Source organism: Drosophila eugracilis, unplaced genomic scaffold (assembly GCF_018153835.1).
Source record: "Drosophila eugracilis isolate 14026-0451.02 unplaced genomic scaffold, ASM1815383v1 contig_2154, whole genome shotgun sequence".
Classification (NCBI taxonomy): Eukaryota; Metazoa; Arthropoda; class Insecta; order Diptera; family Drosophilidae; genus Drosophila; species Drosophila eugracilis.
This window is the reverse complement of record NW_024573038.1, coordinates 1,923,856-1,948,702: the sequence shown is the minus strand read 5'-3', so window position 1 is coordinate 1,948,702 and position 24,847 is coordinate 1,923,856. Positions and strand designations below refer to the sequence as shown.

Below are 24,847 nucleotides of genomic sequence, written 5' to 3'. Positions count from 1 at the left end.
GATTTTATTCTGGTTAGCGCCGCCGCCAGCTCGAAATACCAACGAATTTGTCATCGAAACTGCGTGTGTAAGCACTTTGGCAATAAATCGCTTAGCTTCTTGATCGAGCATTATGTTAATTACACATTATCCATTCTCGTTGCTTAATTGCCAAATTTAAATATATTGTTTTCGGGGCTGGGCTGGATTTGGTTTATGCTTTCGTCATAGTCCGGAAGTTTTTGTAAAACGATGTCCATCTGTAAAAGTTACATACTGCCCTTTTGTCTCGATTCGCTTTGCCTTTTTCTCAGTTACTTCCGATTCGAGTGAGTGGAGCCTCAAATGCCAACTGTTTGAATTTAAATAAGACCTAACACATTTTAAGATGAATGTGTGGAGTGACAGGGAGAGGGTTGATTAAGATGTACGCGAGAAGTTTTAAGTGTCTCAAATACTTGTTATCCCCTGAAAACCCTGAATACCAAATCATTGGAATTTTATTTAAGGTTTGAGATATGAATCTGTTTAAACACAGAATAACAGCATTCTACTATTTAAAAAAGGAAATGATGTATCAGTTTTCATATTACATAGTAATCAAAATTCAAGAACATTTCTTAAATTAACGTCGCCTAAACTATGAGTCTATGAAATAAAAGTAGGTAAACATATGTAGGTGTTGTATAAGACGAAGACGATAACGGATATTCCATCTCGGCTACTTCTTCCCGAGAATCACTCATGGCGAATCCTACTAACCCGTGCCCTCAGTTCGCAGGAAGACTGCCTTGACCGATTTAACTCCACTTCATAGTCTTAAGACTACTTTAAACAGAAACTGTAATAAGATGTTTTGCCACGCACTAGAGAATAGCAACGCAAAGCAAAGAAAATACCAGGAAACAATGCAAAGTAAATATAAAGTCAAACACAAGTATCGGCAAAAAAATACGTTTTAATTTCAGTTTCTGCTTGACACACTCTGAGAATTGGCATGAGTGAGACTGAGATGTTCTTACGAAGTGAAGTTGAATCGGCCAAGACAGTCTTCGTCTATGTTTAATCTACATACTTATATACTTTAATTTCAAAGACACATAGTTTAAAAAGGAGCATATTTTTAGGCGGCGTTCACAATTCAAGAAGTGTTCTGGAGTTTTTTTTTCAAAATATATTAAATCAGTTTTTGCTAAAACACATACGTTGATGAATAGGATATATAGGGAATTCAAAACTATTGCAATTTTTCGACTAAGCTTACCATTCCCATATTACTCAAATAACATTCCATTATTAGTAACTTTTCAATCTCCCTTCTAAACACCCGTCTACTCATAGTACTTGTTCAATTTGCACTAACACTTAAATATGTAATTAGTAAATTATACATTCCACGCGTGCCAATCATTTAGGCACTCCAATTAAGGGTACACGAACTAGTTCGACAGTGGTATGTAAATATATATTTAGTTATTATGTAACATTAATACTGCAATTTAGATTATATACTCGGAATGTGCATACTAATGATAGCTAATCTTAGCCCCCTCTAGTGTTCCTTTAGCTTTGCACAAATCTGCGTAGGAAGCATCCGGAATTATGTCCTTTGTGAGCTCCAATAACTTTTCGATGGGACATTGCTTATCACAGCCAGGAATCTGAAGTTGCTCTGGTTCCTTCTCGGGATCGTTTTGGAAGAAGATCTCCAGGTAATACTCTCCCGTATCTGACTTCTGATGCAACTCAAAGGCAATTAGAGCCGAGAACCGAGGCATCTGAGCTTCCCAAACATTCAAGGCGGATAGAACATTTGTGATGGTCCAGTCATGCCCGCAAGAAAGGAACATCTTGCGGTTCTGGGGCTGCAATTTCCCAGAGATCTTGTCCTGCATTTGCTTTATGAGCATCTCTACGAAAAAGCCTCCTTTCATTTTTCGCAACTCAGCCGTGTAAGCATCGTAGACATAAGACTTGGCCGCCAAGGGTAACATCTTCTCCGGATAGTAGTCCTTGGTCCAGGAGGGCAACTCCAGGCCATAAGTTTGCTCTGACAGCAGTGAGATGAAAATATTGGTAACATCATGGGCATGGGTAACATTGAGTCCGGTGAGATTGGTCAGTTCCTTCAGCAAATCAGAGTTCTCGGCATGCAGCTGCTTAACCTCGGGAAGGTTTATCACCTCCAGGACAGCTTCATCATAACGAGGGCAGGGTGCCTTCATTCGAATGCGCTAAAGAATAAAATATAGTTTAAAAATATTTGATATCTAAAATCATCAGAGTTTGCAGTGTTTGCATTATTTTCGAACCTTGCTGATGAATAATTATATTTCAATAAATTTCAATATTACTCATTTTTTAGATTTTTTACAAAGCTTAAAGTCAATTACGTACCAAAATAGGTTATTTATGACCCTACTCATAATAATTCATAATAAAATAAAGGAAAAAACTTGGAGAAACGGGAAAAAGTTCAAGCAACACTCATTTTTGGGTAACGCACAAAGGTTTTTTTAACTGGCAGGTTTCGACTAACTGTGATGACTTACCACATCAGTTTCCTCTGGTTCCATCACAATGGGGATGGGCTGCCAGTTGAGCATCATGTTCCACTCCATGGGAGTGTTCTCCGGCGGAAAGAGTCCGGCCAGAACCATTTGAAGGGACATCAAGGTGCGCGGCGACTCCGAAGATTGGGCACGGATCGTCTGAAATGGAAACTCTCTGATTAATTTTACAGCCGCATGAGCTTGGTCTACTTATCGTACCTCGGGCTGATAATAGGACGGCAGGAAATCTTTATAGCGCTTACGCAGTTGTTTGCCTATTTTATATAGCTCCACTTTGGCACCCTGTCAATATCAAAATTCATTTTATTTTCATTTTAATTTGGATAATCTTGTTTATATTTGCTGAGTACTTACGTTGGTTAATGCTCCCCATCCATAGGGCTCATAGGTTTCGTTGATATACGGATCTTTGGGGTAAGTGTTGACGGGTGTTCGGGGTCCATGACGAAATAGCTGTCGGAAGTTAAATATTTGGCCACTATTAGCATTACAGTACTAAATGTTGCAAGATAACTTGAGTTTAAAGAGCCTTAAAAGCTGTGTGAAATCAAATAATAATTTTATGAATAAAGATTTCAGTTTTGTTCGTTGGCATTTATGGGTTTAAGTCTAAAAAGGTGACACTTCCAATTAAGAACATATTTATATCCCAATAATTGAGAAGTAAATAAGTTGTAAAAAATTAAATTTACACACAATAAAGATGTTTATCTCAGGTGTACTCGTATATAAAATAATTAGTACTTCGCTTTTAATCAAACTCGTTTTAATGTTGATTTTAATAAATAAATATTCATTCACCTTAAATCAACTCCCTCTTACTTAATGTATATTATGCAAATCGAAATGGGAATATAAAATAAAACACTGTATTTCCCCATAATAGCTAAGTTTAAGTTGGATTAAACCGGTTTCAGGTCTTGGAACTTTATGCAATATTACGTATACGTCACGCAAACTGCAAACTGGCTTAGGAACAGTTGCCTTTCGGTTATGTTTAAAGAGAACTTCGATGGTTTCTCATCGGAAAGCCCCAAATGAATTATGGTTTACTTAAGAGTACACAATTTTTCGTGTGTTTGTCAGGTTTAACATTTGTCACCTCACGTTAATTGCTTAAATAAAATAAGTTTGACACATTTTGGATAATTTTAAGGTCTGCTGACTCCCTTAGTTGCCAACTTTGTAACGAGCCCTAATTCGGCATGAGCTAATTTCGGGGCAATTATTTTTTCACTTATTTACCACATGAACCAGCTTCAGGGTTGAGTTGCTTCCTTTGTTGCCGGGTGAATGTACTTCCTCTGAGTCTTTAGAGACATCCTCAGGACCCACGGTTACCTCATTGGGAACTTCTATTTCCATTTCTATAACACCTCCACGAACAAGTAACACACAGCTGACTAAGAGCAGCAGGCCGAGGAACTTTAGCATATTCGCGAATTTAAATTTAGCGGATCGTTAGGAATCAAGTGGACCGGCTTGGTTGGAGCTTGTGCGTCGAGTGAGTGCATCAATAGAACTGCGGACGGCTTTTAAGTCTCGATTATGTGGTCACCTATACCAGCGCCTGAGCTCATACAGCCATAGATAAGAGAGGCGAAGAGCGAGCTGCTCAATCAGCGAAATCATCAACTACAATGGCAAACATTTCGCAAAAATTCGGATTAATTAGTTTCACACGAAAATGATTTCCCCCGCCAAAAATTACTCTCAATGACCTTTATTTTTTGGGGATTTTTATTGTACTTTATTTTTTCTATAATATTCTTTTTTGCACTTCTCTCCGTGGACTGCTATTGTAATACTGAGTCAACACATTTCGCTGTGGCAGTTGCCTTTCGCTAACGGCCATTCTGATCGATTATGCGCGGTGGCGGCTCCACGAAATTATCGTCATGTGGCCGACACCTCTGCTCCGCCGGTTCGTTGGGCAAGACATCGCCACTCAGCTGGATGAGTCTACTCAGTGGACACTGGAGTTCGCAGTCTTTCAGCTGCAGCTGCTTGAGACAGCCCTGCTCGTCGTTGCGGAGGAAGATCTGAAAATTAAGAGGTAAGGGGATGATTATCATAGGAAGAGATTGGAAAAGAGGTTACCTATTTTGTATGAACAAGTATAAACTTATACCCTAATCATAGACTTGTGTATTCATACTATATTATTGTTATCGCATCTACATAGCCCCTACTAGAAATGGCTAGTTTTACTGTAGATTTTTAGAAAAATCTCCTAAATTTATAATCAGCATCAGTCAACTTTACAGTCAACTATTAAGACACGCGTGGTAATTAAGACTAGTTAATGTCACACGTGTCTTAATAGTTGACTTTGTAATTGATTTTATTTGTCAAAGATTTTGGGAGACTTGATTAAATCGTTTAAGTTCGATATTTTGCAAAACATATACAATAAAGAATTCAAAACTGATTCAAGTAAATAAATACCCACAATTTTTGTATTAAGCCTCAAATTAGTTTGAATTGTAGTAATGAACACAATTAAAGATAATAGCCGTGGGTTTCTCCTGAGTCTAATCTTGTTTAAAAAATGTTTTTAGTTTAAATACCCTTTTCATACAAGCTGTTAGGACTATGGTGAGAACCCTAAGCTTGTATACAATCACATGTCGTACTTTTAGCTTTAGCTAACCTATAAATACTTTCGGAAACAACCGGTTTACCGCTATTTTATAATTAAAACCCTGAACTTTAACCACATTTAGTACTTTGCATTAGATTTCTTACCTCCACATAGTATTCCCCCGTTTCCTTATCCCGATGCGTCTCGAAAATGGCCATCACAGCGAACCTTGGCATCTGACGCCTCCATACGCCCAAGGCCATCAGGATGTTGCCCACGGTCCAGTCATGGCCAGTATATATGAACATTCGACGATCCTTGGGGCTCAGAGTTCCTGCTCTCTTGGCACTCATCTCCTTGTACATTCTCTTCAGGAAGGGTCCACCCTTGATCTTCTGCATCTCGGGTGTATAGGCATTGTAAACGTAACTCTGCTCGGCCAGAAACTGCATGCGATCGGGGAAGTAATCCTTGGCCCAATCAGGCAACTTATAACCGAATTCCTGTTCAGCTAGGAGCGTTATATAGAGGGAGTTGATATCCTCGGCACTCTGAATCGATTTCCCCGTGAGATTTGTCAGCTCGCGGAACATCTCTTGGTAGGGTTCTGTTTCGGCAATAACTTCCGGTCTCTTGAAAACCTCCTCGAGGGCCTCGAAGTAGCGAGGGCAGGGTGTCCGAACCAGCAGGAGCTAAATTACATATTTAATTTACATTATTTAAGACTGTGAAATGAATACCCACCGAGTCCTCATCCAAGGGCTCCGATACGATGGGAATGGGCTGCCAGTTAAGGTGCTTATTCCACTCCATGGGGGTTCCCCGCGGCTCAAACATGCTGGCCAGTGTTGTTTGCAAGGACATCATGGCCCTAGGTGAGGCAGTAGCCTGGGCATGCAGGCGCTGCGAAAATCAAGCTTAATTAACTTTAAGTTCTTAATTTAATATTTAATCACCTTACTTCCGGTCTGTAATAGGGACCCATGAACTCGCCGTAGCGTCGATTCAGCCAGTGGCCCATCTCGAAGAGTTCCCGTTTTCCCGACTAAAAAGGATAGCATGTATCATATCATATTTTAATTTGTTAATTAAATTTATCTAGAAAGCCTTAAAGACCTAAATAAGTCCAGGTCTCGATATTTATGAACTCTTTTAATATTTTCTTATATTTTCCTTTCATGATCTCACATATAAATTTCTAAATATTTTTTGATCTTACGGTGACACAAGAATGGATAATTAACCCACTTTCTTCTTGTAGATATTATATTAGAACAAGTGTTATTGTAAATAAACAAAAGCTAGACAAATATCATTGATAATATCACGATTAGCCACTATCTTCCTATTCCTCTTTTTCCATTTAAAATGAAAGCAGAAAATGATATTGCACAGGAAGTTGTTAATAATATTTTGATCTTTTTAAAGCACAAATTGTTAGCATAAGTCATAAGTAACTTGACTCAATATTGGGGAAATAATATAATACTTTCTCCGAAACATGAGGAATTTCCCCTATTGCAAATAGTTGTCATAAGATTAATTAGGGAAAAAATTAAAGCTTTTTAAATATAAGTCACTTTGACACACTGCTAAGCATTGCTTGCGCATTGAAAAGAAATGTTTTTAAAAAATGTAAATCTTTTCACTAACATTAGTCACATGTCCCCATCCTGTTGGCTTGAATCCATCATTCAGATACGGATCCTTGGGATACGTATCCACTGGGGTGCGAATGCCATGTCTGAACACTATGTGAACCAATTCCAGCGTGGAGTGGGTGGTGTTGGGAGTGGTCTTATAGCACTTGGATCTGGCTGCATTCTTAAATTCGAGGTTCTTTGAGGACACGCTGCTGTTGAGGACACCGATCACAATAACGAGGCCCAGAAGGGCAGCTCCCAAACCGAACATGGTGAGTATTTGTTTACGCGTCCAGCGACCGAATATCATCTTGAGGCTGGATTCCTTTTTATACCGATCGAAACGAAGGCGGAAGAACCGATATTCAGAATTCTCGAAAACGGGATTTGGGTATTGTAATTGATTTTTGTTTTTTGCCCGCTTTATTTATTTGTTTTGTTTAATTGCAGTTTGATTTTAAAACGATTTTCCCGTTGCTGTTTTATGATTTTCGGGTGAGCTGCAAGGCGCGTGCAACTCACTGCGCGTCTGGAGCTAAAATAAAGCGTTGACAGCTTTATACGGAGAACTTAAAAGAGAGATAAATCAGCGCTCGTCTATTCGGATACTGTTGCGTCAAGGGTTGTAGTTGTTGTGACTGTGGCTGCCGCTGCCGCTGCCGTTGCCGCTGACCACTTTCCACCGATCTCGGTTCGAGTCGAGTTTACAAGCTAGGCCTGCCACGCTGAGACAAAAACAACAAAAACCCCAACTAATTGGGCGTTTCTCATTGAACCAGGCAATTACGTATACGATATGTTCGAGTATTTGCGGAACGCAGTAGGCGCAGATCCACAAAAAATCGGCTCAACCATCCCATTTCGGGTCTATTTATAGTACAGACACGCCCTCTTGCATATATCTTTGGCTTTTCCATGGTCATTATCCTATATTCGGGTGGTCACTCCTGGTTCCTGGGCATTATTAAAAGTGGTTCGGTCTCGTTTGACTCATGCCTGGGGAAATCAACTTACTGGGGTTTTTTTCGTTACAGTATCCGGGGCTTTTTGGGTTTTTTTTGGAAAGGTTGTCATATGATGTTTTATTTATTTATGTATTTATTATAATTAATTAACATAATCTTAATGAAATATTTTAATATATTGATTTACATCAATTTGTATTTCCAAATAATTATTGGAAGTTATGCTACTAAACTTAAAGCTCTCTAATACCTAAAATATAATCACATATAAAATCTTATTAAATAGCATTTATCTAGAAAATTGCTAAATTATATCTTAAACTGAATGTCATCGTGCAAATGTTTAACCTTGATTGCGATTTAATTAAACATTATTATTGTTTAGGTAGCGTAAAGTTATGTTAGGAAAGGGCGTGGGTTCTAAAGGTCTGATATATAGAACAATTAGAACTGAGGTAGGTTAGTAATCAAAGGGGTGTGTGAAGTGTGACATTTTAAACAACCTTAGCAGCTGTTGTGCTTGCATAACTGTCAATAGGATTGAGTAATCCTAAAAAGTTCGTGGCCCTTGAAATGTATTCTAACCATAATGTGCTCATGCCCAGTCTCCCTCCCCCAGGAAGATATCATAAAGCTCTATATCTTTAGCCCAGAGTGCTTGAAAAAGACAACAAATAATAAAATATGTGTGTGCTTTGGCTGCACTAATTATTTGCCTTGTTTCACTCTGTTGACATTCAGTCTGTTGGGAGATAATAATTTTAAGTTGCGTATTCGCAATTTCGTGTTGTTTTGGCTTTTATTTTTTGCACTGCTGTCAGAAATTGGCAAATAAATGTGAGTAAAGGTCTCTATTTCGCCGAGAATATATCTTTGTTTGTTTTATGTCCGCTCGGTGTCACATTTGCTTTTATTTTGTTTGCCCGAAAGCTAATTAAGCCGACCGGACTGGCTAAGTCCGTTGTCAGAACTCCGTGTTTGTCGATCGCCGCTTTGCCATGTGGCTAATTGTTGTCTAAATTGTATTTTATGGTTAATTAATGACAACATCGGCGATTAACCGTTATCTGTGTCTTTGCCAGCTTCCGAACTATGCAATTACAGGCAAAAAATCGATCTAAAAAACAAACAATGCTGCGTGCTGAATACGCTACAATTTCGTAATTGCCTATGACTTTTGACTGTGAGTCTTGAACTTTCGTCTAGTTTTTTGAGTTGTTTTTGAACTCAAATCAAATCAGAATCAATATAATTTATACTCCGTCATACTACATAGAATAATGGCAACTATGTCCGAGAGCAACGCAATCGACATTTGAATTGCATCAGCTGACGGAGCGATTAACATTTTTTCAGACGAATAGTGAAAACAAACGGCCTTGCCGGCTCCCTGGGAAGGTAAATTTCAAGTGAATTTGGAATAGCTCAGCGTAGATAAGGTTTAAGGAATCAATAGATAGTTTTCTTAGTTTTATAGTTGTAAACAAAAGTTCCACAGTTTTCCTATTAAATTATTGCTGAACTAACAATTTGTTATCGTAGCAATGATGCTGCTTTTCTTAATTTGATATAAGAATCATTATTCTCAATTCTAAAAATAAGTCTTGTTTTCATTGTCGAATTTATAGGCTTTATTTAACCAATAAGGTAAGTTATTAGTAATACAAGTCTATCTGGTTCCATACCGATTAAGAACTCATTTTAAGCCATCGATAGGGATCTTTTCTAATACGAGGTGTGTTCAAAAAGTAAGGTGACTCTTCAAATTTCGCGAATTTCAAATTTTTCGATTATCGATTTTTTTGTTTTGTTATATTGGTACACTCTTCCCTAACATCTGTACCAAGTTTCAATGGAACATCCTCTTTTGTTTGGTTGTGAGAGGCGTAAAGTTACAAGTTGTTTTGCGAGCTCGGCGATTTTTTGCTATCGAAAAATATGGATCAAAGGATTTGGATTTTTTGGCCAAAAACAACACCACAATAATGCCTCAGCCACCATATTCACCGGATTTGGCCCCATGTGACTTTTTCTTGTTCCCAAAACTGAAGATAATCGAAAAATTTGAAAAATTTGAAATTTGAAAAGTCACCTTACTTTTTGAACACACCTCGTATAACTTCTAAAAGGTTTCGATAATCGAAAAATTTGAAATTCGCGAAATTTGAAGAGTCACCTTACTTTTTGAACACACCTCGTACACTAACAGGATAAGAAAGTGGTAATCGGAATACGAATATTTCTGAATTGAGATATGTAATTTAAGAAATTTGCTTATAGTCTTCAGAAGTACGAAACTTCTGATTGCCGAACTCAACTTCCTAGTAAGAACATTATGAGAACTTCCTCCTTTCCTTGAATTTATTAATTTAACTTCTTATCTTAATTGAATTCATTTAAATTCATCTAATTGTATACAAACACAATTAACAAGAAATATTTGATAGCATTTATTTTTCAAGTGAAAGATTATTATGTAACTTCCAAAACATTTAAATTCTTATCTTATGAGGAAAGTAATCAATTCAAAAATTAATTCATTTGAAAATACATTATCTGAAATGTTATTGTTGATTAATTTTTATTTTAAAACTAATTATCGCAGTCGTTTAATTGTGTTTACTTATATTTTCTGTGGAATGATTACTGACAGTTGCGGTAAACAATAATATTTTATTTCACTAAATAGTTTTAAATTTGCTCTATTCCTGCTGATAGCCATTGCTGATTATTTATTTTCGGTCGTTTGAGTCTTGATCTCGCAGCACGTGTGTGCTACGTCTGGAATTTATATTCAGATTGTTGAATAGCTCTCCTAAGCCTATTTGCTAATGACTTCCCCTGAAATTTATGGTCACTGCGCCAGTGCAGAGCAAAAACAAAGAAAACACCGAAAACGGAAAATATTTTCAAATAATATATTTCTAGCTGGTCAGAGGTTGAGGTGGGCGGCATATAGAAGATTGGGTGATGGGTGGTGGGCGAAGCACGTGCTAAGTTGGCCATAAAACGTGCATTAGACAAACAGCAAAAGTGGGGAACGCTTTTGGGCCAAAAGCGTCTTCAGGCTCGGAAATCCATCGGTCCATATCCGCATCTGTACTCGCACACACATCACCGACATTTATATTTATCAGACCCGCAATTACGATTACCGACAGCCCAGACAAACTATCCAGAATCCGGGGGTAATGAAACTGAGTGGTCAGGGACGAGAGCCTGAAAGAAAAAGGACCGGGGGGAAATCTAGGGAATTCCGCCAAATTGTCCGACAAAACGCTGCCGCGAATGCTTGGCTAAATTTATTGATTCCGACGCATTGAAAATAGTTCTCGGTGGAGCAATTTCAAAGATTTGTACGACAAATTTTTCCTCGACTCCTCACTTGACCGTCTTTTTTTAAATTTTCGCTGAAATGGCTGAAAATTTCTAACTGACGGGCATAAAAATTCGAACACGCGTAGTTAAACGCGCACACACACACATACACGCCCATAGCCAGACCCAAAAGGGGGCGTGGCCGGGTCTATTCAATGAGACAAAGGGCGTCGGACCCGGGTTGTCTGCGTTCGGGGATTACGTCTGGACCGCGTTTTTTGGCAACAATTTTGAAGGGAGGCCCAGGGCTGGGTGTGGCATGGTGGAAATTGGGGCTGGGGAATGGGCACTCTGTGTTGTCGCCTAAACGATAAAGCAATGACAAAAGTCAGCAGCGATTAAAGTTCAATTGGTGTGACCTGCCAATTGGCATAAAGGAAAAAGATTTCAAATGGCAGCCAAGTTGGCGAAATGTTGGCCAGTTGAAAAGTTTCCGGGGAAATTCGCCGAGCGAAAATGGTGTGAAATGAAAAGTGGAGGCAATGAAAAAGGCGGGAGTAAAGGATTGCCGCACAGATATGGCAGGAATCTGTTGAGTAAACAAGACAAATTGTTGCTGGGCACTTGACAGAGGGAATAAATCAGGAATTCTCTTCTATAAGGTTATTTTAATTGCTAAAATTGAAGTTCCTTAACAGAAATGTATTACTTTGATCAACCTTCGGCCATTATTTAAAACTGGTAAAACTTGTAACTCCCCTTTTAAGGGGTGGATTTATTAGTTCTACAGTTTAATATGACATGAATGAAATCAAAATATTTCAGTAAAATCTAAATATTTGCCATCTGATTGACTACGAGAATGCGACGTTGAATTCCAGTTTTCACTATTTAATGTATGTGATAGACACACGCTTAATGTCTGGCCTGATTATCGCATATTAATGAGTTTTTTTTTAACTTTTCGATGCGATTGATGGCCCAGAGGGGCTTCTGCCAGTGGGTGGGCGTGGCTGTGGGTTAAGAGGGGGTTAAGGCCTGGTTAAATGCGCTCATCTCATGTACGGCGGCTGTTTGTGAAGCTTTTCACAGCAAATTACAACAAATTATACACATAATTACGCTTTAATGCTTGGCCTGCCCACGCCCCCTGCTTTCTGCTAACGAGTCCCCGCCCCTGCCACGCCTTCTCCCCTACCTCCCCCTTTTCTTGTCGTGCAACGCATCAATGCAAAGTAAAATTGTGTGTAAAAAATGTGATAATTAACTTAAGTCCTTTGAGAATTTGTGGGAGTTTCAGGGGAGAGGTTATGGCCTTACCCACACACATGCATGTCTCGTACATATAAATGCATGTGTGTCTGTATTTGTTTGTTTGTTTGTTTGTGCACATAAACCCATTGTCAGTTAATTATGTAAAATGTCATACATACTCGTGCCCGTGTGTGTATGTGCTCGTATTATGCGGTCGAAAAGGAAAAATGTTGGCATAAAAGGACTTTGCTTTCACTTCAAAAACACAAACACGCAACACACGAACACCCACGTTTACTCTACACATCTATGTATGTTTGCACATACATATGTACATTTGTATGTACATGTATGGTACATCTGCATATTTGCATACGGCTGTGTATGTTGCCACCGGAAGCCTAATTGTGAGGCCTTTGGCAGCGGTTTTTCTTGGGGTATAACGATTTCTTAACAAAAGTTGGCCGTACTTAATATTTGCCTTTAACCAGCTATATACCTGATGTTACCAGAACAGCATCAAAAATCTAAAGAGATAAACCACAATTTAAACAAAAATTGTCCACAAAATAAATCCGGTATTTGATTCAAAATGGTAAATACCTAAAACATAAATAAATTCCCCATGCTGAACACTTTCAAATTAAAGTCCTTAAATAATATTAACGATATTCCATCAAAAGTCGACATTGGCTCATTGGATGATAATAAATCCAGTAATTAAAATAAGTATGCATTATATAACTCCGGGAATCTTTAATATCTACAACTTATTTTCATATTTTTAGTATAAAGTAAAAGCTATACTACATTCAACCTGATTACCACTCAAATATTTATCTCATTACAAGCAATTTTAACATTTTAACTTAGCTAAAACTTAAGATTTAGAAATTCAGAAATTAGTTCTTTCACGAATAATGAGCAAGTTTTCTATATTACTATAAATATAATTTATACATAATGATTGCTAGCTTATTGTTTTGAAAATATGTTAAATATCCGATATTTGATCGGTACCAAAACTGAAATCTAAAATATAATTTAAAAAGTATAATAACTCTGCCTTTTCTCTTTGTTTAACAACGTCTCTTTGAAAGGTATCCCAGATTTGTTTTCCAGTTGCACTTTTAACCCCAGTGAAATTAACACCCACAAAGAGTGTATGACTGGTTTGTTATGCGAAATAATAACATTTCACTTTTGTGTTGGAAAATTCTTGTGGCTTCATAAATTTAAATTATGTTTACCCACAGAAGCAGACAAACACCCACACATGCCCAGGTGTTTTATAGAATTATTCCCAGCTTCCGTGGTTCGCTTTTCATTTCATTTTTGGCATTTAAGGCTCCGGCAGCCCTTCGACTTTTCTTCATTTGCTTTGTTAATGAGCGTCTCATAATGCATACAATTAAAGGCGGCAACAAAGGAGGTAATTCAGTGGGTTAAGGGAGGGGAGATGGGCAGGAGATCCTGTCGGTGGCAATTAGATGTCCTCGTTAGGCAGAGGTTGACTTCCTGTTATCCTGTCAGGCTGCCATGCATGACGACAGTTGAGTTTCGGCTCGTATCTGATAATCCTTTATAAATAATACATTAAATGCTTGCTTAGCTGAGATCCTGGAATATCCTGGCGTTTGGATAAGGCAAAGCCGAAAGCCTCAGACCTATTTAATTCAATTTGCATAAAAGTGCTTGGCATTTTATTAACCCACTAAACGTAATTTAGTGCCCAGAGCACACGCTTCAATTGCCCCGCTGATGAAGTGCCAGTTAGGGCTGAAACTCTCCTTCCCGCTTCTTGCTACTTGCTGCTTGGCTCTTGCCAATTTCTTGGCCCTTATATCCCTGGAGAGTCCTGCGAGACCTTCCTCACCAATTATCGAAAGTCCGCCCCCGCAGCGCAGCAGCTTTTGTTGATTCTGCCAGCCGACCTTGCGCCTAGTCGAGCGTTAAGTGGGGCATTTTGCGGCGAGCTGCTTTTCTGGCCCGCGACAGGGCATTTCCTTTTAATCTCGTCGTTGCAGTTTCCTGGCCAAAAAATATTCCCCCCTCGACGCGGCTTCATGCAAAAAGCCGGAGTGAAATGGGTCAGGTCTTTGGGGCTGACTAAGCTGAAACACTTTATGGTAAATCAGGTTGCAAAGAGGTTTATGATTTCGGCATCATCGGGATTGAAATGCAAAAGAGATGGTTGGAGCAAGCTCCAAATTGGCTTATTGTGGAGGATATATATTGTATGTTTTATTTATTTATTGAACTTGAATTGTCATATCAAAGTAATACTGTATTACAAATTTGTAAAGTGCTAATCGTTCTTCTTTTATCAATTTATATTTAAGGTTTATTGCTGCCTAAACATTCTAAGAAAATTACCAAATAATTTATCCGTGAAATCACCCAAATTACCCCAAAAACTGTAACAACTCTCTCCTTTTTCCCCACTTAACATTTTCCCATTAGCAAAAGTTTTCCTTTGTCTTCGACCAACATCTGTTTGGACTATAATTAAACCATTTTTAATGGCCATCAACGATGACCTTCAAGCCAAATCTCCGCCTGACACAGTACATAAATATATATAATTTTGGGTTAATTACGCAAAATAATCATATTTTTTCCGCTACAAGGAGGGAGGTGGAGCCAAGTGGTGGAGGAGTTGTGGGATGGCAGCTTACCAGCAGGTCCACTTTGACCTGGTTTTGTTATCATAAAATGCCACAGACGCCACCGCCACATGTGTGTGTATATCTATGCGGAAAGTTTCGGCACATTAAATGAAATTTAATTCCTGCCGTCATAAGCAGCCAGGACAAGTCAGGACAGCAGCTGGACAGGCCAAAGTACCATGGACCAGGAGCCGGGGAGGGCTCGCCGGAGTCCAGGGTAACCGCCAAAAACTGTAGCCAATGTTTCTGGTACTGCTTTGGCAAAGCCTTCTTGTGTGATGTTTGCCGATGCACAGAGAGAAATTGGGGAAAACACTCTTTGAGCTTCAGCAGTTAATTTAACCTTTTCGAACTATCATATCTATTATTTTAGTATGTAAACAAAAGTATAGAGTGTAAGGTGTTTAATATGAAATAAAGAACGAGAATAAGAGAAGTAAAATGGTTTATGAATGTAAAAAACTTATTTTAAAAGTAACCAATGAGCTCCAACCTAAGCATGCCATTTCCCAACAAAGATGTGCATTTTCTTCGCAATGTACCCGCATCCTTCTACGCCATGTCCATGGCCACATCCTTCCATTTGCAGAGTCGCCCCCGTCCACCGTCGTCCCTGCTCTTTGTACGTGTTCTGGGCCTCTGTTTAAATGTTATTTAACGCTGGCCCAGAAGTGTCATGACTGCCTGCCATTGTTGTGTGAGTGAGTGTGTGTGCGATGGTGCATGTGTGTTTGGGTGTTTGTGTGGGCGTGGCAAACTCATAAAATGCCGCACAGTTGTTGCAAAATTTGTGGGCATCCTTCGTCCCACAAAACCCGCCTCGTCCCACCCCTATTTCCCCCACGTTTAAAGTGGATCACAAATCCCGAAAAAAGTATACGGAATTTCACGCTCATCTGACTAAATGGTTTTATGGGTTTTGATATTTGCTCATTTGTTGATCCGTTTCGTTCGTTGAATTTCGTATTAATATTGCTTCCGTTCTTGCTGTTGTTATTGCAATTTATGAGGCGGTCAGTTTCGGCTTTTCAGACCCAAATTCCACGCTTCGTTATCCTTAGCCGTTTTTGTTTTCTGTTTTTCCTTAGGTCCGAACCCAATCATGTAAAGCTGTTTTTGTGTCTGCGTTGGCAGAAATGCTGCTTTTAGATTCGATATGTTAATCATATTTTATGCCTTATATTTTGCGCTTCAACTATTTGATTGCCGACCTCGCCTTTATTAAGATATTTGTCTGCTGCCCAAAAGGGCGTGAAATCCGGGCCAGTCTAGTGGTTTGTGGGTGGTCTTTGGATTTGGGTGGTTAGTGGTTGCCTCTGTGCGTAGGTCAAGGCCTTCATACAAGCTTTGTTAGGCAGCTCACCAATTAGCGAATGTACATTAATCTTTGTTTTGGAAGTGATGGAAAGAGTGATGGGAAGGGTGGATACTACTGGCCAATTTATGTAGCTTAAAGCAGTAAATTTCGTTTTTGATTTACTTACTTAAAACTTACCACATAATGCTCATCCAATGTGGAGTAAATTTGTCATATAACATTCCCCAACATCAACTAAGAAAGTCAAATAAGAATCCAATTACCTTATTTATATTATGATCAACCAGAAAAACTCATGAAATCCCTTGGGGTCATTTTTATGTCCTAATCCTTCGTTTTGATGCCACTTTCCGTTCGTTCATAGGACATCTTCACTTGATATGACATTTAGGCCAGTTTATGGGCTGACCTCATTGCCGTTTCGTGAGCCTCTCCCACGTCCCACGGGTCGTATGCGCCATATTTCAGCCCAGAGAGCTTGTTGCTCTCGACCAGCCGGCGGCTCCGTCCGTGGCCATAATCGTGCTCATCATCATCAACTTTCTTCATCTCCATCATCATATTCACAACTTAACGTCCACTTTCCCGTCAAACAGGCCGTAAAGTGGCATTTCCGTTGTCGTTTCGCCTCCCCGTTGGTTCATTCGATGGTTCGTTCGTTTGCCAGTTGCGCCTTTTTGTATGCAGCATAAAATTAAATTATTTGTTGCATAAGCCTCGCTTTCCCACTTTCCCTCGCCCCTTCCCTCACTTTCCTCACCCACCGCCCTTTTCCGACGTTTTCCCTCCAACGCTCTGCAAAAGCCAACGAGGCATGCAGCAAAGTGCTAAGCCATGAGAAAGTGTGCACTTGAAGCAGCACAAGCCACCATGATGCACTTTCCCACTGGCTCCTGACCACGCCCACGCCGCGACAAGGCGGCAGAGTTGCCGAAATTAAATATGGCAATATACGAGTGTAAGATACAAATATTTATATGGAAGGTGCTTTAGTTTAAGAATTTACTTTCATTTAATAAGAAAGATTTATATTCTTTAAGCACCGTTGATTGTTACACAAGATGTAAATTCAATTATTCACATTTCGATCTTATTTTTTGTTATATTTATGGGAAGTATTATTTCTGTTATCCGATCCCCGTATTGTCCCTTTCGTTGCTCATTCCATTTGTAGCATATTGTCAAAAACAAATTAAAATATTTAAAGTGTTTAATTAATAACTATACAGACAGCATACCTTTGTATTTCTATCAGTTTTGGGAAAAGCCTCATTATTTTCACTTTAAAGAACTACCGAAGCTAGCAATAAAATATGAAACCTATGACAACACTATGGAACTTCAGGAGCTGAAGAAGGTGGAGGCTGGGATCGCCGGGTCACATTATTATACTTTGAGCGGCGCCGAAATCAGGCAAAACTTTGCCGCACTCCACTCCGCTGGCACTCCTCTGAGCCCCCTTGCACTCCTTAAACCCCGCCTGTCATAACAACAGGGCAGGATGGTCGACGGAAAACTGAAAACTGGAGGCGGCCGAAGGAGGGCAACAGGCACATTCCAGGCACTGCTCTTTTCCACTCCTCGCCGACACCCTAGGATCCTCCCTTTGGGATTCATTTTCGTTTCATTCATTTATTCGTCGCTAGCTGCTTTTCATTCATTTTGAACTTTCGACGATTTAATTCGGCTTTCGAGCTGCTTTTCCTTCTTTTCCGTCTCTGTTTCAGTTTTCCCCATTCTGGGTCTGGCGAACGCCTTTGGCCAGGCGACAACAAAAAGGTTGAAGGGGAAACAGTACTACTATATTACGGAAAGAATGCAATTGAGATACACTCGCAGAAATCAGAACAATCTGGATGAACTCTCTCGATCTGGGGGAATTTCAAAGCTAATGAAAGTTCAGTTAAGCTTTTCAATCTAGTAGAACTTCTAAAATAAAATGTAACAATTTCAGATTTTTATAGATTTAGATTTACACACCTAGAGAAAGAGCATTTTCTAATAAACTCTCATATATAACAACCAAGTTTATAAGCAGTTCTCAACATCTTTAATAATCTTAGTTCTTTGAGAATTTAAAAAATATTTCTATGTTTGGTCTGCGAACAGTTCCAGGAATTCGTTTTTATAAACATAAGTTTTACTGTTTTTCGTGGAAATAAACCAAAGTTTAGCAGCTAAGTCATAAATAAGTTATGTGCAATTACTTCTACAATAGTTATAGTTTTAACATTTTCAATTTAACAATTTAACTGCTCGAAATGTGAATTATTTTGCAGGACAAAAGCCGCTTTATATTCGATGTACCTCGATGGCAAAAATAAATTTCAGTCCCTGAACCCTTGGCATAAATTCCACGTCTGCATTTCGGTCTTTGTGAGAAGTTTTCTTTCTGTTTCCCCTTTTTTCTTGTTGACCCCACCTGGTCGCCTGCCACGATTGCCATCTCCACTGCTCATTTGCATTTTTAATGAAACCATATAAAGGCGAGAAATCGGAGGTGGAGGCCAAGACTGGACTGCAGTGTGTGCGGAGAAGCTGCAAATTATGAGCCAAAGGCAAAGGTCCCCCCTTTGCTTGCCACATTACTTTCAGCACCCGGCCACATACATGCATTACTAGCTTGGCAAATAAATCCGACCATATCCCTGGCATATCCGGATCCGGATCCGGATCCGGATCGAAACTGTCAACAGTTTGTCGCTTATCGCGGCTTCGAAATTTTCTCTCTGTAACCAATAAATGTTTCAACATCATTTACATTTCGGTGGCAGTCTTATCCTCGGAGCATTGGAAATGGAATTTTCCCAGGGTGGCGACTTCAATCATTTCGGTCCTGGGGATGCCTGACCTCAGGCATTCAGTTTGGTTTTCGACCAACTCCGACGAATGCGTTCCGGGCAAACAACACTCGCAGATTTATGTGACCGCAAAACTTTGCTTCACGGCATAAATTAATGTTTAATTGATGAATTTATATGAGGAGGGCAAGATGTTCTGGACAGCATTACATTGGACAGCATTCCATCAATGTGCTGACCAGTTGACGAAGAGCTGCCTCTCTTTAAAGCCTTTTGTTGGTTTCACGAGAAGATCTTAATACATATGTATTAACTTTTTTAACTTTTTTTGAATACATTTAGGCAGCGCTAAAAGTTTTAGTATACATTATTTATTTGCCGAAGCTTGTTAGTTTTCTGGCAATAATAGCTTAAAGATATATTGGATTAGGTATTTTGATTTTTTTAAATAATCTTAGACCCGCGAACGAATTTCAAATAAACTGCTTGTTCGTTGTAAACTGCTTTTCCATTTCAGTAAGCAGTGTGATTTGAAGTTTCGTGTATTACCGCTAGGTGACGCACTTCTGCACGTCTAAACGGCCTTTACGATACGTAAGGTGTAATGTAGGCAGATACCTTCATGTATTCTACAAAAAGGAAACATTCAATGTATGTATGTATGTATCTATTTTTACATGTATTTTTATTTAAATTTCATAAAGTGAAGAATCTATACCGCATATAAATGCACTTTAGCGTAACAGGAATATAAAATTAAATATAACCAAACCTCATTACATGTTTCAGGTTTACATAAAAATGAATGCATTAATTGCATTGACAAAACCTTGCTGTGTAAAATTATTCAAAGTTATAGCTAGGAGTAGTTTTCTAGCAAGTAGGGTGCTTTGTCTGTCAGTGTATCGGCTTGTTTGCCTACCGATCTGCTCTTCCACAGTATGTAGCTTCAAATCTTCATAAAGAGTCATTCCACTGATGTACCAGGGTAAGTCTTTTATACTTCTTACCATAATGTTCTGAAACACTTGAATCCGTTTATAGGGAAATTAAATTTTATGGACAAAAGATTGATTAAAATTACATTTAATTACTCAAACTTGATTCCTGAAACTTGTTCTCCAATTTTCAAAGCTCTATCTGTAAAATATGCCAACAATTTTTTGTTACAACCATGGCCAAGGCTACCTATGCATGGGTAAGAAGTGCATTTAGTAGCTTTTTACATATTATTATTTTTACATCTAAAAGAAATTGGTTTTCATTATTAGAATTTTATAATTTTATTAATTTTCCTCTACAACATTGTCGTTTTTATTTTTAATAATTTAGTAAGTCCGAATCGATTTTGCAGTCAGTTGGTCATCTCCATTACCACCACTTGCTGCTCTTGTCCTCCCACTTGCTGCTGGTGTCCTGCTTTACATCAACGTAGCTGGTGGCATGTCCATGGCCATGTCCGTACTCATGTCCATGTCCATGTCCGTGGCTGTGCTCGTAGTGGTCAGCGTGTCCAACATGCTTGACAGTTGCCTGGAATCCGTTGTGGGAATCAGCGGTGTACTCGACGATCCTGGTGCGTCCATCGGCCTCCTTCATGGTGTAGCCTCCCTTGACCTTGTCGCCATCCCTGGTCTCCCACTGCTGTTTGATGTCGCCGGTCTTGGTGTCCTTTACACCATAGTCGAACTCGTATTTGGGGTGGTGTTTGGCCTCCTCGTGATGATTCCACTGGTGGTGACTGTCATGAGACGCAACTTGCGCCCACTGTTGGTGGGGGTGTTCCTGGATTGGCGCCCAAGAGTGGGCTTTCGGAGCCTCAGCCCATTGGTGGTGTTCCTGGTGGTGATCCTGCCACTTTTTGGGAGTCTCGTGATGTGTCTGAATACTGTATCCCACACCGTGTCCTTGTCCATGGGGAATGTAGCTAGCGGCAGCGACACCCAAAAGAGCACAGCAGAGGATTGTAAGTTTCTGGGCCATTTTCGTTGGTTTCTGATCAACTTGCTTGGCCTAAATTAGAATTGAAACTGTGATAATCAGTGAACAACGCCCAACGCTTTTATACTTAACCCATTCTACTGATTTCGAGGTTAATTGGCTTGAAAAGGAAAGAGACCGTAAAATGGGTACGAAAAATACTTCATATTTTTGTTAAACTTTTCGTATTTCCATTCGTATTCATAATCTGGTTTGTCCGAGTATATATTCAATTTAAATGTTTCTTAAAACATATAGCAATAATATTTCAAATCCGAATTTCTTATTACGTAAAGCAAGTAAAAAAGAAAATTTATTATCTTAAAAAATGTAACCTTTTAACTTTAAAGCCTTTATTTTTTAAATTTAAGTTAAAGGTAGGCAGTATTTAATTTACTCTACGAGAAACAATACATTACATAATAATATTTAATAATGGCAACTCAGGAATACTCTTGTTACTCAAAAATAATATTAGAAATAAGTAGAAATGGTTTTGTAAGTGACCTAAACTTTGGTTTTTTAAAACTTTCGTGAGTGCTATATCTTATTCTATTTACTTATTTAAACGATTATATTGGATAAATATGGTCGATTTACTAGTCAAATCTATTGCTAGATTTCCAGAGGACATAACATAAGGTAAGTTCTCACCTTGTGAAAAAAATCGATTTTGTTCGTATAGATAAATGTTTCGAAAATGTGCTCAAATTTCAGATCAAAATCTGAAAAATTACAAATTTTACAAACCGTTACATATAGCCCTGTGTCAAGCACCGGCCGAGCAAAGCCAAAACTTTAAGCGCGTTTTTTCTTAGAGCCACGTTTTCGGACCTTCGGAAGTGACTGGAGGCGCTAAAATAAACCAATCTTTGCCAAATTTTTTTTTAAATGATTCTTAGGGTTTATTCTAAGAAATAAACTACGATAAGCCAAAAATATTAAAAAATTGTTTATTATAAAAAATAATTTGTGAAGAAATAAATTGAAATTTTTTTCGAATCTTATAACTTTTGATAAGTTATGTATATAAATGAAATAATTAATTATTTCTGATCACGGGTTCCGGTTTCGTCGACGTACCGCCATTAATGCGCCCGTTCCCCCACCCCCTTTTTTTATTTAAATTGTATTCTATTCTATTAATACTAAAAAAAAATTTTAGGAAGAGTTCCCTTTTTTGGGTCTACAAGGTGAGAACAGTCAGTATCAAGATCAAGACCTTCCTTCTACCCAAACCTTTCTAACTGTTCAACCAACTTATGCCCATAAAATGAAAGAACGAAAGGGTTCTTTAATATTTCAACCTTGAGATAAGTCAAGTTTTTATTCGGTTTTTAAAGTTTCTAGTCCAGATATTAGGTCATTCGGATTAATATCCACATTTTGATAATTCGATGTGATCATATACAGTTTCTCTAGCATTTTATCGGCCTCAGTCGTGTTTATGGCAAACACTTGGATCATTCCCGTCTTATGAACTCGAGCTGCCACTCCAGGCAGTTCCTTATCGACGTAATAGACGTAGTGCATCTTAGTAATGGGCTTGGGAGAAAGGACGTGAATAGCACTAAAGTCTGGCAGAGAAATTTGCCAAGGATAGTAGGCACAAGATGAGAGACGTAGATGCCAGAGCTTGTGGGAGGCTTCGGCTTTAAAGTTCATCCTGCCAATAAGGTGGGCAACCAGATCCTTTTGGGTTTCGGCCAACATGTTTTCACTTCTTCCGTTGATGATCATCAAAGTTCCATTGGACCACACCCAGGCCACCTGGGTATCCTCATATTCTATTTGAATCACATCTTTATACCTGTTATAAGATGCGTTATGAAGGGTCTTTGCAGCAACCTTAAGATGCAAGTTTCGGTTTAAGTTTAGGGTGCAAAACCCTTTGCAGAACTTAAACTCGATGTGCAAGAGCAAGGGCTCGACTTTGCCGTTGTCGGGACGTCTTTTGATACTGATCTTCTGGAGACACTTGTCCAGATAGCCTGATAAGGGTGGAAGCATTAAGGATCTCTTTAAATTCTCTTCCGACTGGAACCCGTATTGCTGGTACCACTTTGAGCGGAGCCTCTTGGCAAATGGATCTCTGTATTCCGTCATGTTCTGGTCAATGATATCTTCAAAGTCCTCAAGGCGAACTCTAAAGGAACTCTGCCATCCACTTTCCATGGATGCTGTGTTGCCTTCGCCTGGTCTCCTCGGTTTCATTTGCTCCTTGGTGATCTCGCTCTCGAAATCGATGAGTTCCGGTTCTGTAGATGGTTTTGGATGATTTGACCTTTCCTCATTGATGATGGATTGCAGTTGCATCGAAATAGTTTTGCTACATTGCTGAAGCCAATCCTGGACTTCTGCCTCATCTGCCGGCTTAGGGGATAATGGTGCTATATCTTGAACATCGAGAATAATGGGCTTTTTTGGTCTTTGTTCAGTCAGTTGAAGGTTTTCCAGTGGCCCTTCAATGTCTTGGAAAACCGCACTGGCCTCGTCGGGCTCAGGGTCATCGTGCGAAGGTTTCCTCAACTGCGTCTCCACCACATCAGATTTACGGGGTAATAATTCTATCACGGGTACCTCCTTTCTCACATCCACTACATATTTGCCAGTAAGACTCTTGGGCTTTAATAAGTCGAAAAGAACATCCCGATTTTTCTCATAGTCCATAGCTAGGCTCAATAGCTTATCAAACTCTTCTATATCACTCAGAGATACTTGGAGCTCTTCGGATTTTATCCAATCGTTCATGGCCCGCTCTTCTTCTACCCCAATAGTCCTGCTACCGAAGTGCAAATTTGTTCCGTGAAACCTGCGTTGCTCCCTGGTATCTTTGTGATTCTCTTCGTCTACTTCCCAGTTGAGAATGGCATCAACAGGGGAAACTTCTTTTTGCTCAACATTTTTTGAGGGGGATGGATTGAACATTTGAGGTTCCACTGATTTTGGAGGTAGAGTATTGCAGTTTTCCTGCCCTATCATACAACACAAAGGCCACTCAGCTTGCGACGGATGCACCGAACCATCCTTCAAAGCCTTGTAATTTTTTAAAATGTTCTCCGACGAAGGCAGGTCACAATCGTACTCATCCACAAAGCTCTTCTTAATGGGAGATATGGGTCGAAAATTTGGATCCTTCAACCACTCTAGTGGTATTGACGGAAACCCGTCATCGACTGATGGTTTCAGCACTTCCTTTCCATAATATTTGGTGGGCAGACGTCGAGTCTTGACTACCCTAGATGAGGTTGGAGGTGGCATTGGGTCCGCGTGCACTGGCTTAGCGTTCTCTTCTAGTCCAAAGTCCAGTACGACATCGCGAAAGCAAAAATTGCTGGGCAGCGACTTTGAGACCGGAGCACTAAGATGATAATTTACATAGAGGATTACTTTTTGGATTCACTCCAAATGGCTTGAATATCATTGACTCCTCTCAAAGCCTAAAAGCCATCAGCACAAAGAAACTATAAGCTTACAATTTAATAATAGCTCACCTGTACGAAAATTTGCTAAAAGCATTCTCGGGAATTCCTTTGTGCGTTTTCGAGTTTGAGTCCTTGATTTTGGAAATTTGTCTTCCACGATTCGATGCATCCGCTTCGGGTTTCACTTGACGAGGCATTGTGCGAGAATAAAATTACAATAATTTTTCAAATGTCAAATTCTAAGCATGAAAAAGTCCACCAGAGTTGCCACTTCTTTGTTGAGATTTGTCACCTGTCTCCATATAAAAAGCTTTCAGATATAATTGCAGTTATTTTTT

The 24,847-nt window shown here is 39.2% G+C and overlaps 4 protein-coding genes across 4 annotated transcripts; all 4 read right to left on the bottom strand.

The window, feature by feature from the left end:
• Window positions 1–1,422: 1,422 nt before the first annotated feature.
• LOC108108731 (venom acid phosphatase Acph-1) lies at window positions 1,423–4,055 on the bottom strand. Its single transcript, XM_017216868.2, has 5 exons — window positions 3,798–4,055; window positions 2,907–3,005; window positions 2,751–2,834; window positions 2,532–2,690; window positions 1,423–2,213 (listed from the first exon to the last, which is right to left on the bottom strand). The coding sequence occupies exons 1-5, from the start codon at window positions 3,984–3,986 to the stop codon at window positions 1,506–1,508; spliced, it is 1,239 nt and encodes a 412-aa protein (XP_017072357.1). The 5' UTR covers window positions 3,987–4,055; the 3' UTR covers window positions 1,423–1,505.
• Window positions 4,056–4,285: 230 nt separating this feature from the next.
• On the bottom strand, window positions 4,286–7,301 carry LOC108108730 (venom acid phosphatase Acph-1). Its single transcript, XM_017216867.2, has 5 exons — window positions 6,790–7,301; window positions 6,098–6,181; window positions 5,881–6,039; window positions 5,301–5,828; window positions 4,286–4,594 (listed from the first exon to the last, which is right to left on the bottom strand). Exons 1-5 carry the CDS (start codon window positions 7,087–7,089, stop codon window positions 4,397–4,399), a joined length of 1,269 nt encoding a protein of 422 aa, XP_017072356.1. The 5' UTR covers window positions 7,090–7,301; the 3' UTR covers window positions 4,286–4,396.
• A 13,109-nt stretch (window positions 7,302–20,410) lies between these two features.
• LOC108108734 (histidine-rich glycoprotein-like) lies at window positions 20,411–21,121 on the bottom strand. Its single transcript, XM_017216872.1, has one exon. The coding sequence runs from the start codon at window positions 21,085–21,087 to the stop codon at window positions 20,476–20,478; it is 612 nt and encodes a 203-aa protein (XP_017072361.1). The 5' UTR covers window positions 21,088–21,121; the 3' UTR covers window positions 20,411–20,475.
• Window positions 21,122–22,410: 1,289 nt separating this feature from the next.
• LOC108108671 lies at window positions 22,411–24,706 on the bottom strand. The gene is made up of 2 exons (XM_017216776.1): window positions 24,579–24,706; window positions 22,411–24,445 (listed from the first exon to the last, which is right to left on the bottom strand). Exons 1-2 carry the CDS (start codon window positions 24,704–24,706, stop codon window positions 22,411–22,413), a joined length of 2,163 nt encoding a protein of 720 aa, XP_017072265.1.
• Window positions 24,707–24,847: the final 141 nt, after the last annotated feature.

Bases quoted from the DNA above. Each gene is read 5' to 3' on its own strand.
- LOC108108731 (XM_017216868.2), bottom strand. From the start codon at position 3,986: ATGCTAAAGTTCCTCGGCCTGCTGCTCTTAGTCAGCTGTGTGTTACTT. The intron at 3,006-3,797 runs GTAAATAAGTGA...AACTTCCGACAG, and splicing joins CCCTGAAGCTGGTTCATGTG to CTATTTCGTCATGGACCCCG. The intron at 2,835-2,906 runs GTAAGTACTCAG...TGATATTGACAG, and splicing joins GATGGGGAGCATTAACCAAC to GGTGCCAAAGTGGAGCTATA.
- LOC108108730 (XM_017216867.2), bottom strand. From the start codon at position 7,089: ATGATATTCGGTCGCTGGACGCGTAAACAAATACTCACCATGTTCGGT. The intron at 6,040-6,097 runs GTAAGGTGATTA...TGATTTTCGCAG, and splicing joins GTCCCTATTACAGACCGGAA to CGCCTGCATGCCCAGGCTAC. The intron at 4,595-5,300 runs GTAAGAAATCTA...CTTAATTTTCAG, and splicing joins CGGGGGAATACTATGTGGAG to ATCTTCCTCCGCAACGACGA.
- LOC108108734 (XM_017216872.1), bottom strand. From the start codon at position 21,087: ATGGCCCAGAAACTTACAATCCTCTGCTGTGCTCTTTTGGGTGTCGCT.
- LOC108108671 (XM_017216776.1), bottom strand. From the start codon at position 24,706: ATGCCTCGTCAAGTGAAACCCGAAGCGGATGCATCGAATCGTGGAAGA. The intron at 24,446-24,578 runs GTGAGCTATTAT...TTATCATCTTAG, and splicing joins TTTAGCAAATTTTCGTACAG to TGCTCCGGTCTCAAAGTCGC.